Consider the following 12,780-nt stretch of genomic DNA (forward strand, 5'->3'; position numbering starts at 1 on the left):
CCGCAGCTAGCAGCCCGGCGCATCACTTACCCCTCACCGTGGAGAGGGACCGGACGTGGGAGGCGGGGCGCCGCGCGTCCCGTGAATCTTTAGCACGCAGTCTTCCCCCACCCCGCCGCCGCCTCCACGTCCGAGCTACGGGCCCCTCAGCTCCGCTGGGCAATAACGTTATTCCACACACGCCCCGCACATAGCGGTAACGGCAGAGAGCCGCCGCCTAATGCGCAGGCGCTTGGGGAAAGGGCGAGGAGCCCGGCCCTGTCCCCTCCTCCCGCCTGGCCCGACGATCTCTTACTGCGCAGGCGCCAGCCCCAGACAATGAAACGGACTTGTGCGGAGGGTCTCACCCACACGATTTCCCAGCTGCCCAATGCGCAGGCGTGCCCCCTAAAGACCCGCTGGAACAATGAAGGGGACCCTGGTAAGAGTCGGGACTGCAACCAACGTGCACTACAGTTCCCAGCGGGCAATGCGCCAACTCCAAGCCGAGGTGGGGTTGCTGGGCGTGCTAGGAGTTGTAGTGTCGGCCCCCTTCACAGAGAAGGGCTGTTTGGAAGATTTAGCGCTTCTTTCCTTGAGAATTTACTTCACCGTTTACACAGATTCGCAACTAAGGTTTAGAGTTTATTACTTGCTTCCTTCAAGAGCTTCGGGGGTTAACTACATACGAGCACATTTTGAAGCGTCAAGTCCTTCAGTGAGCCCTTTCGGTTAGTTGGGTGGTCCAAACAACGCAAGGATGGGAAGAAGGCAGGACTCAGCAGGGCCGGGCTAGAGGGAAAGGGCGGAGCTTCCAACACAGTCTCTTGGCAACAGGCTTTGGCCGCCAAACCGCTCAATCAAATCCCTTCTGGGAACTGTAGTGTAGCTAGAAGGTCCGAGGCTGCACACCATGCGATTTTGAACTACAACTCCCGACCTGCACAGGGAGGGCCACAAGGTAGGAAGAGTCCTCCAGCGCCCGGTCCGGAGTTCCAGGCTCCCCAGTGACAGCAGCGGCAGGAAGCGGCGGGCGTCCCCTCAGTGCTAGCCCCGTCCTCGGAGGGGACATATCCCCACGTAGGTCCCACCTCTAGGCCCAGAGTCTGTGCATGGCGAAGTCCCCAGGGCACTCTACCCTGGAGGAGATTCTGGGGCAATATCAACGGAGTCTCCGGGGTGAGTTGCTCCAAACCGAGGTGCCTAGCGCTTTGGTACCTTAGTGGGCGGGAGCAGATCAAATGCCCTCACTTGGGCTGTAGACAGGCTACGGAGGAAGAAGATGGATGTGGCACTGATTTTTGAGAATGAAAATTTTCTTCACGGTTAAGCAAAGCTGTTTCCTTTGATTCTTTTAATAGTTTCCTAACTCAACAAGGTGCCCTAATCTTAACTTAGCATCTCTCTTAACTAGTGCCACCGGAAACTCGTGGAGGGCTCTATGCCACTTTAGTCCCCTTTCCATACTTTGCCTTTTAATCTGATGAATTCACAGTTCTTTTACACAAATTACAGTGCCGCGAATTGAAGGCGATTTAAAGACAAGGGGAAAACATCAATTGTTATTTGAATCACAGTAGTTTGCTGCTTGAGTGCAGTAAATCATGTAAAACTTACAACAATATTATGTAGTAGTCTTATTTTATATATGGCCAAGTGTAAAATAGGCCAAAGCCTGCACAGCTGGTGTGTAGCAGAGCCAGGTATTAAATTCAGGCACGTTTACCTTCAAAGCCTAAATCTTTTTAGTTAATTCGGGTTTTCTTATTACAGTACCTATGAGTGTGCAGAGGTGATGTCCATACTTGCAGATGACTCTGTTGGGTAACAAATATAATCCCTAGAAAATTATTATAATAGAAGTTATGATACCACCTATCTATAGTGGAATTATGAGGAGCAAATGAAATAATCCACATAAAGCAGCGATTTTCAGACTTCTTAAAAAATTGTTACCCATAGTAAGAAATATTTTATACGGAGTATATGTACATATAAACTAAAAGAAAAGCTTTACTAAAAAATTCTTATACTACTCTATGCCATACACTATTTGTTATTCTGTTGCATTAAAAAATTCCTCTAGGTTATGAGGAACAGTAAAAATATATAAAAATTTAGAGTGCTAAATTATTCAAAAATATTTTTGTGCCTACTCTTTGTTAGGCATACTATGTGCTGGGGATGCAATAGGAACAAGATAAAGTCCCTGTCTCCGTGGAGTTTCTAGATTAGGGAGGGAGAAAGACAATAGAGTAATTGCAGATCACTGTGTTAAAAAATAAAGATGATGATCGGTGCTTGGCACATAAGCACTCATTAAACATTAGCTGCTGTTTATATGTGGTACTTGAACTAAAATAAAGGGGTTTTTTAGGAAGAAGTTATCTTGTGACTCTAGAATTGATAGTTATTTATTTTCCATCTATCAGTATTGTTAGAAACTGTCAACATGTTTTGCACTCAGGCTACAAAATTAAAGTTAAAGGAACCGTCTTAGTACCTTCATCAGCTTAGAGCTTTCAGCAGCTGTTAGATATAGAAGAAACCACTTCTAACTTTTCATTTGGAATCAAGAAAATTGTGCCCAACAACAGAAGTAATTTTACTTTTTTTTTTAAGTTGTTAAAAATTTTCTGTTTTCCATTATGTTTCTTTTAACGCTTTTTCTCTTTTTACTTTGTTTTAAGCCTATATGTTACCACTGGGAATTTTTCAAGTTAGGTATTTTGATACAATTAGGGGGTTTATTTCAAACTACTGTTATAATAACATGGTTAATACCACTGGTATAGCTTTCAGTAATTAGAAAATGAAGAATTTTCATTTAACAACACATTTCAAAATAAGTTTTTTTAATCTTTAAATATTGGTTTATGATACAGCTTTGAGAATTAACTTTGAACTTTAGTACAATCAGAAGTTCTTTACTTTGCAAATATAAATATAAATTTGCAAATATAAACTACTTTTAGGAAGGATACTTTCTTTTAAAGTAAAATTGTATGCTTTTAAATAATCAAAATGTTCTGGAGTTATTTTATATGTGGAACTTTGTTATTTCTATGATTTTGCCTAATAATTTAAGAATTGTGTTATTAGAATATCTTGCCTCATTCATACCTAGTGGAAAGCTAATAAATGAGCTTACCTGACTAATTAATCTTATATCTGTACATGTAATCATTACTAATATCCCTTATTTTTGTTCAGCCAGGAAGAGATACATGCAAATGCAAAAGGCCCTCATAATTTTCCACAAATTACTACCTCTAGATTTTATAACATTTCCACTTTTATTCATTTTAAGTATAACTTTTTGAAACTATTGTAGTATATTAAAAATTTGAATTGAAAATATGAAAAGCACAGTCAGTGTTCACAGTTTACTTTTTTTTACCCAAAGCCTGAGTGGAATCCTTGATTCTTCTGGACTCAGATTGTGCTGGAGCAATCTTGAAAACAGGAAGCCTCATTTGCAGAGTCCACACTCATCTCTTATCCTTTCCCTTATACTTTTCAGATGTGTGCACAGTGTGATCCCTTCAAAGAGCCCTCCTTTTTTGCTTATTATTTAAAGATTTTAATTGGCTTACTTTGCAATTCTAGAATTGGCCAATACTCCCCTCATTAAAATAGAGTATGTGTTCCCAGATATCTCTTGCTTTGGGTCTCCTGTGCCCACTCTGAAAGAAATTGGAGAGTTTTAATGATTCTTCTTCAAAATGAGAGTTCTGGCAGAAAAGTTGGAAGACTTTCATTGCCGGGCAGATCTATAATAGAATTTCTAGCTGGGTATGGTGGCACAGGCTTGCAATCCCAGTACTTGGGAGGCTGAGGCAAGAAGATTACTGTGGGTTCAAGGCCAGCCTGGGCTAAATAACAAATTCAAGTGTAGACTGAACCACATAGTAAGACCCTGCCTGGGGTTGGGGGGCTCCTCTCATAGTAAATAATACAAAATGTTTCAGTGTAGCAAAATAATGGACATTGTCTAAGGTGATCTGGGAGCCACAGAATTTAATCTAAAATCAGAGGCAATTTGTACAGTCTTCTGGAAGTATGGTTAGGTGTTTCATTTACTGTATAGGCAATAATTCAAAATCACAGGATGGCTGAGAACATATTTATAGGTGGGGACGTTAGTAAATAATTCCCCTCCTATAATTTAAATTCAATGCATCATTGTATTAGGCCATGAAGTATAAAGTAGTTTGTAGCCAAAAAGGATGAGAAAAGCCAAAATAATGGGCAACTCAGTCTGCTTTAAGTTTCTGCACACTTGAGTACAAAGATGTGATATTTTTTTAGAAAGGACAGACAGCTCTAAAAATGAAGTATCCTAACCTTAATGACAAAATAATGTCTCATCTTTGCTATAGTGTTGGGAATACATATAATCTTTTTTTTGGTGTGTATACCAGGGATCAAATTTAGGACCTTGTGCTTGCAAGGCAGGTGAGAGAACCACTGAGCTAAATCCCCAGCCCCGGAATAGATGTAATCTTATCAGCAACACCTATACACATCACTGACCTATTCTGGTAGTTTCAAGCCACTTTTGCCCAGATAGACATAAAAAAAAAGTACCAATAAACTTCATAATTCAAAAAACCAAAATAGTATAACCAAACATGTAACTTCTTTTCTCTATGCATTTTGTATGCTAGTTCTCCAGTTTTCTTTGAAGACTTTGATGTCTCAGCCTCTAGACACCTTCTGGGATTTGGAGGAAGAGTATAGTGGAGTCAAAAAACACAATGTACAGCTAAGAGCCAGGTCATTGAACTTAGCTTTGCTTATAACCATATGTGTGACCTTAGGCAAGTTAATAAACTGTTCTTGGATTTCTGTTTCCTCATTTGTAAAATGAGAAGTTTGGAGTGAATGCAGAGAAACATTGTTTTTAGGAGCCAATCAGATGACAAAATGTGGAACAGGGTGAGCAGAAGGCACAAGGGAAAGGTGAAGCTTATTTTTTCTAAAAGCAGTGTCTTTCTTCCTTCCCCCCAACCCTTTTCTTTTTCTTCTTCCTTCCTCCTTTCCTTTCTCCAAGAAAGTCAAGCACAACACACCCAAAGGCCTAGTTCTTCCTCTGGGCACCACTATCTGACCCTTGAATTGCTAATGTGTGTCCAGTCCATCACCACTCAGTTGGACTATGTAAATTATAAAGGCTGTTTCCGCCTTTGGAAAATAAGAGTAAGGAGTTGGACTAGGTGAAAGTAAGAGGGTATATCTGAGGAAGGCCCTTTTTTTGTAAATCGTTCTAGTTCGAGAAAACCAGAGATAATGTTGATGTTCTCTGTGGTACTTGAATCTGATTGGCACCTATTTCCAGATCCTGCAAAAATGCTTGGCTCCTGCCAGAAAAGGGGTCACATATGTAGAATGGCTGTGTTAATCTTAGCTTTTGGCCGGAGGATTAAGCAGCAGTGATATCATCTGTATCTTTGACAGACTTAAGAAAATGCGTACAACTTAAATGAAAATTCTTTTTCTCTGATTTACTCATTAAACAATTTTTCTCTTTTTTTCCCAAATGTTTTCTGGATATTAGTTACATTTACATATGTATAGATGTATGTACATATATATGTATCAGATTTTATGATTTTACTGGTCAAGTGTATTTTATATGTATTCTTTTTGTTCATATAGTCTCATGGCTTTTTTTTTTTAGTAGTTTTAACTTTTATCATTTTCTTTTGCTAGAATAAAAATACAATGGTGCAAACTTTTCCCACTATTAGTAAGGTAAAATAAGCAAAAAAAAAAAAAAAATGATTGATGCCAGAAGAATGTTTAACAAGTTTCAAAACTATGGTTCAGTGATATGAAATTGTAAGGGCACTTTCAAATGTCCTTGAGTGGAAAAGGTACAAAATACTGAGATTAATTATATTCTCTTTTGGAATGCTGAAAGACTTACATTTCAATTGCATCCCCAGTTTATGTTAGTTTACTTAGTAATTACTCTTTACAGAGACCAACTATAGAGAAGGTATCTTGAAGTATTTATGCATTTGCCAAGACAACCTTGATTTTGATGCAACTTCATCAAAAACCCAATATTTAAAGGAATGGCCTTAGGACAAATATTGCCTTGTGCTTTAGGCCATGAAACAAAATTAAGCTAAATATGAATTCTGAGTTCTCAATGACAGTCTGCTCACTGTCCTACCCATTTTTTCCAAAGACAGGCGAAGTTACAATACAATAATGTGGTAAGGGTGGTGGAAAAGATCTTTTTAAGACTGGGCTCTCTCCTGTTTTATTTATCTCAACCAAGGATGAGTTTTTTTTGCCAAACAAACATTTAATTGTGTCTGGGAATATTTTTGATTGTCACAACTGGATGTGGAGGGAGATGCTAGCAGCATCTAGTGAGAAGCCAGTACTGCCAAACATGCATTATCTAGCTCTTTACAACAAAGAATTATCAGGTCCAAAATGTCAACAGCACCAAAGTGTCGAAACCATGATCTAGAGGCAGCAAGGCTTTGCTTATAGCCCTTTCTCCACAAGAATCATATTTGAAAGTAATTATAGCTACATATTATATTGGCTGGTGATTTTGGCCATATTCTTCTGCCAGGGTAGCTAGAGTTGCTTCTTTATCAATGGAACTGACAGGTTCATAAGTTCTCTCAGTTGGTGCCAAAGAAATGCCAGGTATATCCCTCAGAATGAATACATTCTCAATCTCTTTAATTTTCCAATACCCATACATCATTAATGATCTTTTAGACCCTGCTTTCTTAAAGATGCTTACATCCTCCTTCAGATTATCTGTTACTCCTGGTACCAGCCACTTTAGCACATTTTCAGTTATTAGAATCTTAAGATAGTATTTTCTTTGAGATTTCTTTTTTTATTTCCATACTGTGCTTTTAATCTTACTAGTATACTTGCTGTTTACAGAGCTGGCTTTGTCTGTCTTTGGATGTGCTGCTTTTTTCTACCTGTCAGTCTCTTAGTAAACTGTGACAACAATCTTCTGAACTAGGCTACATGGCAGTCCTGTGGACAGACCCATGTTTCTCTTATTTTTCCCTGGTTTCATTTTTCTGCTTGTCTACTCTAGTCAGAGCTTGTGTCAGGAACTTTTACAGTGTATCTAGTATCTCAGCCTATGGAATGGCTCATTGCACGTTTTCTCAGAGACAGCTGGGTGCTTCATGGGGTGGTTCCCTCTCCCTGGCAGTAAGGCAGTTCTCTTTCACATCTCCCAGGACAGATGGAGAATGTCGAAATTAATAATTCACAATATGTATGTAGTTGCTGATCTTTTGTGTTAATTGGCTTTCCATTGTGTGATGAAGTACCTGAGAATAACAAAGGAAGAAAGGTTTATTTGGACTCACAATTTCCGAGATTTGTCAGTGATCATCTGCCTCCATTGTTATGGGCCTGTGGTGAGACAGAGCACCGTGGGGGTGGGAGCTTGTGATGAAAGAGGCTGCTCAACCCTTGGCAGCTAGGAAGCAGAGCCAGAGAGCTGGGGCCAAGGACAAGACATATCCTTCAGAGGGAGCCTCCAGTGACCAACTTCCTCGAACTAGGCCCATCTCCTAAAGCCTTCGTAGCTTGGATTCTTCCATGGATGAGGTTAGAGTGCTCATCATGATCCATCACCCCTCTGCACTGCATTTCAGAATGCTGCAACTTTGGGGATCAAGCTTTCAACACGTAGCATTTTGAGAGACATTTGAAATCCAAACCATTATATCCTGTCTAGATGGAGACATACTTGCATATTCTTCAGAAACATCTTGATGAAGAGAAGCTCAACAGTGAGCTGGGAGTTAGAACATAGGGTGCAGGAAAATGGGGCTGAGAAAATGAGTAAGAGAGAAATTTGTCAGCAGTCATCAGCTCAAAATCGTTTTAACTGCCCTTTATACAGATTAATGTTTGGATAGTGGACTAGCATGTTATTTACTTGCATTATATTCATGGGATCTTTAGGACTCAGAAGTCCTGTTTGTATTCATATTCATAATTGAGTTTACAATCAGCCTGCAGTTGATACTGGAAAGATGACGTCAAGATGCATCATTCTGAAATACCCTACTGTCCTCTGAGGAGAAAAGAGGAAATGAGCATTCTATCTCTTGTGTAGATTGAGCTGTCTTGCATTAACAGTAGGATAGGAAATGATAACTGGAACTCCTGTCTAAAGCGTAAGCAGCAGCTAAGTGCATCTGGGGAGTAGTGTTCTTAATAAGGATGATGTGAGCTTCAGTTGCAATGGCTCCCGCTGAAGAGTGATGGGATTTCATCTGTCTGGAATCTTCTGGATGTTGTTATTCCTCAGGTCTAACCCTTTGTCCTAGTATGTAATTATGGTGCTGTGTATATATTTGAAAAACAGCCTGTTTTGAAATGTTGTATTGAAATGACTTTAAAATGTCATTTACCTCCTTGATCTTAGGTTTAGGATATGGTTCTTACAAATTCCTTCTCTTCTTCTCTAACTCTAGTGACTGAGTCAGTTACTAGAACAAAAAAACAAAACAGAACAAAAACCAAAGCCTTGTGTATCACTATTCTTTGGGATAGTTTGTTGAGTTCAGTATCTCATTATTCACATACTATTATTTCCTTACTGCAACTTAAAAGAAAAAAATACTCTATGTTACAAGGTATCTAATATACTTTAAGAATTCTGAAAGATTAAGCAAGAATATTATAAAAGGGCCTAAAATGGCTCTTAAAACCCTATCTTGTAATCTGATGAAAGAACTCAACCTATAGGGATTTTTTTCAACATTTCAATTTTTTATTTTAGATTTCTTTTCCTAATATAGCTTGTTAGCTTTTAGTCAAACTAGGTATAAATAAATAATCATCCATTGTCTTGGAGGTAAAGTCATTTGGTAGCTTTGAGGAGTTCACTTTTAATGTTAATCAAACCCTGTTTCCTTTCTAATGGATGCAGTAAAGGCAAGTGGTTTCTTCATAGATTTAAGAGCATAAATCAAAAGCTCTGAGAACTAAATTGCTTACCATCTAACACTTTGATTTTCCTTTTCCATTGACAAATCTCTTTAGAAAATGCTGAGTTATTGAAAAACTATTGCTGTTCTTTATATTGCCAAGAGCAGGAATGCATTTTATTTGGACTTCCTTACACTTATGATGAGTAAGAGGAGACAGGCTTGGTTAGTAATTTACACTCAGTTTGTATCAGAGAAAGATCTGTGTGGAAATAGACTTGGTTCAGAGAAAAATGTAGTAATAAATTCATTGGATTTCTTCTATACTCAAATAATAGAATTTCATTGTTTAACTCAGACTTGAAAGACCTAGTCTCTTTACTTTAATCAAGGTAGAAAATGAATTGTTGTAAGTAAAGAAAATATATTAAATATCTTGTAGCATGGAGTATTTTTTTTTCTATTAAGATGCTTTTCCCATCTTTTCTGAATTTTGAAATTAATGACCTTGGAGAAAAATGGAATCTGTTTTTGAAGGTCCTATAAAATGTATATTTATAAGTATGTTTCCATATATGATGGGTAATGAATCAAGTCTTTTTCTTGCACTTAAATGGCCCCTGGCACAGGAACCATCTGGAGGCTGCACAGGACTATTGGGGTGGGAACGGAGAGAGTGGAGGAGGTAAGGGACCACTTTCTTCTCTATGTAGCCTCAAGGCCTCTTCTCTTCCTGTGACTTCTTCACAAGCTCTTTAGGAAGTTTGACTAGCTGAGGCCTAGGTCTTACATGACGTATCTTCCACTCCTTCATGTTGGTTAATGCAAATTAATCATTATCAAACTAGGAGGACACAAGGAAGTAAGGTGAAGTCCTTGAGGCCATTTTAAATGAACTATCACAGCAGTATACTTTAAAATACTTCATTTTAACCTGAAATTCCAGTGTCTGGGAGGCTGAGGAAGAAGGATCGCAAGTTTGCACCCAGCCTGGGCAACTTAACAAGACCTTGTCTCAAAATAAAAATATTATTTTAAAAGGTCTAGAAATGTAGCTCATTGCGAAAGCCCTGTGTTCAATCCCCCATAAAAAGAGGGAAGTAAACAAAATAAAACAAAGAAACAAACAAAAATCCTTCCTTTTAGTCTTTAGACCTTGTCTTAGTACTTTTGTCTCCTTGCTGAGACAAAATCTAACACCCAAAGTTAAAGGGAGAAAGGTTTATTTGGCTCACAGCTCCTAGAGGTTTCAGGTCCATAATTGGCTGGCTCTGAGGCAGAGTGGCAGAGGGGCAACAGTTCATAGTGCTGGAAGACAGTGAAAGCATAAGAACCTTAATAGCTACTTTCTGCACCTTTTATCCAGTAGAATGACAGGCTTGTAGAAACATGGTATGCCTTTATCCACCTTATTCTCTGGATGCAGCACAGTGTGACTTCTGGCTCTTTTCAAAGTCAAAGTGGCCATGAAAGGTAAACATTTTGAATCAGTTCAGGACGTCAATGGACAACAGCGCATCTAAGGATACCAAAGACGGCCAGAGTTTTGGCTCATTGGTTCAACCACCTGCTTCACAAGCGCAAGGGCCTGAGTTCTATCCCCGGTACCAATAAATAAATGAACAAACAACAAACAAACCGAAGAAGACACCTGGATCTGTTTCAGGAAGTGGCAATAACCGTGGAATAAGTGTGTTCCAAGCAAGGTGGAGTACTTTGAAGGGAAATCAATGGCAGTGTGTCTTCTTTTACTATACATTTTTAAAAATTTAAACATTGTATTTTTGAATCATGTTTCATATATGTGTGCTGGTTAGTTTGAGCCTCAACTTTAGTAACGATCAGTTTTACTAATCAGGAATCTATACATAAAGTATTGTCAGCCAACAGTGGATAAGGAAGCCTGTACAATAGAGTTTGCCACTATGAGCACTTCAGCTGTTCAAATCTTGATCAAAATTAGGCCAGGCATTTCAGTGTCTCCTGATGGGGCAGGGGTATCCTGTCCTCAGGGAGAACGAGGAGGCTTCCCTGGGCCAGTAGTAACAGGACTGAGTCCCTCATGCTGGTTTTGCCTACCCACTCCCGTGTCTCCAGACAGGGTAGAGGACACTTAGGCATTGAGGGGAAGGAGAGCAAATCCCCAGGTTGGTTATTGCCTGAGGGCAGTAGTTCTGCCTTTCAATCCATTTTGTGGTGGTGCTCAGTGGTAGAGCATGTGTGAGTTCCTGGGTTCTATCCCAAGCATTAAAAAAAGAAGAAAAAAAAAAAAAAGAGGAAATCAAGAATTGCAGTGACAAGAACCTTAAATATCATCATATCTAACTTCTTACTGTTTGTTTGTTGGTACCAGGGATCAAACTGAGGACCTTGTGCTTACGAGGCAGGGGGTGGAACCACTGAGCTAAGTCCCCAGTCCTGACTTCTTACTGTTGAGCTTAGTCTCCTCTCCATTCTTCTGGCACAGTCCCCAGCAAGAACTACTTTTATGCACAAAGTGCCAGAAACAGCAGATTCTCCTCTCAAAACTGCCTTCTTGAGCAAGTGTCCGTGTGATTGCTCATATTTACTGGCTCTGAGTTTCATCAGATTTCTGTTGCAGAGCGGGCCAGTAGAAGCATTCACCAACTAAACTGTGCCTTGGGAGAAGGAGATGAGACTGTTGGAGAAGAAGCACCGGATCCTTCTGTTAGTACCAATGTAGGAAAAGAGGACACTGAGGCAGCCTGGCACGAACTGCACTATAGCCACGCCGGTGAGTACAAGTGTCAGTCCTCCCCTTATTTTTTAGGATAGCTTTTTTTTTTTGGTTTGTTTTGAGACAGCTCTCACTAAATTCCTGACTTGCCTGAGCTGGACTCCAACTTGTGATTCTCCTTTCTTAGCCTCACAGCGTGCTGGGATTACAAGTGTGCTCCATCACCCCTAGCTAATTCTTAGTTCTTAGAGGGTAGGCTTTTGTTGTCGTTGTTGTTGTTGTTGTTGTTGTTGTTTGAGACAGGGTCTCACTAGGTAGTTGAGACTGACCCAGAACTCACTATGTAGCCCAGGCTGGTCTCTCACAGCGATCCTCCTGCCTCAGCCTCCCGAGTGCTGGGATTATAGGCGTGCGCCACCACACCCAGCCCCCAGTCAAGTCTTGATGCCTAATAGAAGTTTAAGCAATATTTGCTACATAGCTGTAGGATGGGTGAAGATAAACTATCCTCCTCACTTTTCCATCACTATAACAAATGTCCAACATAGATACGCTTGGAAAAGGTTTATGTAGGCTCACTTTTGAAGATCTCATTTCCTGACTCACTGGCCCTTTGCTTTGGACTTCTGGTGAGACAGCACATTGTGGTGGAAGTACTACTAGGGCAAAACCCACTTGCCTAGTGGCCAGGAAGTGAAACAGTGAAAGAGGAAGGGGCGAGGGTCTTATTCTTCCCTTCAGGGATATCCTTTTATATTACTAAGTTTTCTGGTGGCTGAAACATAAATCCCAACACCTCCAACTTAAAAGAAGAGAGGCTTAATTTGCTTGTGGTTTCAGTCCATGATCAGTGGGCTCAGAGACATCTTGGTGGGAGGACACAAGAGAGCAAAGCTATTTAGATCATGGGGTCTGGGAAACAGAGCTGAAAACAGGAGGGAACAGATACAGACGCACCGGGCCTCTTTCCCAAGCAGACGCATCTAGAAGTGTGCTGCACCAATTCCCGGGGAAGATCCCAAAGCCAAACAAGCTGAAACTTTACCCTAACCTCAACACCCATGGTAACTGGAAAACCTCTCACCAGGCCATATGTCTTACAGGTTCTACCACCTCCCAGTAGTGCCAGTCTGGGGACTAAGCCGCTGATATAGGGGCCTT

The 12,780-nt window shown here is 40.2% G+C and overlaps 2 protein-coding genes across 22 annotated transcripts in view; one reads left to right on the forward strand and one right to left on the reverse strand.

Moving 5' to 3' along the window:
* Cep170 (centrosomal protein 170) overlaps positions 1–280 on the reverse strand; it is a 106,366-nt gene extending 106,086 nt beyond the window's left edge. For all 7 annotated transcript variants that reach the window (XM_010642596.3, XM_010642594.2, XM_033762053.1 and 4 more), the window contains exon 1: positions 31–280. The gene's annotated coding sequence lies outside the window, so the exon portion shown is untranslated. The remainder of the gene's footprint in view (positions 1–30) is intronic.
* Sdccag8 (SHH signaling and ciliogenesis regulator SDCCAG8) overlaps positions 229–12,780 on the forward strand; it is a 200,243-nt gene continuing 187,691 nt past the window's right edge. For 6 of the 15 annotated variants that reach the window (XR_002025980.2, XR_783991.2, XM_010642586.2 and 3 more), the window contains exons 1-2: positions 229–421; positions 11,524–11,676. Coding sequence is in view for 5 of the 15 variants with exons in the window: in XM_010642586.2 (XP_010640888.1) it covers positions 319–421; positions 11,524–11,676 (256 nt within the window). In the remaining 10 variants the exon portion in view is untranslated. The other 9 variants (XR_002025982.2, XR_004516620.1, XR_004516614.1 and 6 more) reach the window with 9 other exon arrangements.

The sequence above is a fragment of the Fukomys damarensis genome, unplaced genomic scaffold, assembly GCF_012274545.1.
Source record: "Fukomys damarensis isolate Sample0158 unplaced genomic scaffold, DMR_v1.0_HiC HiC_scaffold_11, whole genome shotgun sequence".
In the NCBI taxonomy this organism is placed as follows: Eukaryota; Metazoa; Chordata; class Mammalia; order Rodentia; family Bathyergidae; genus Fukomys; species Fukomys damarensis.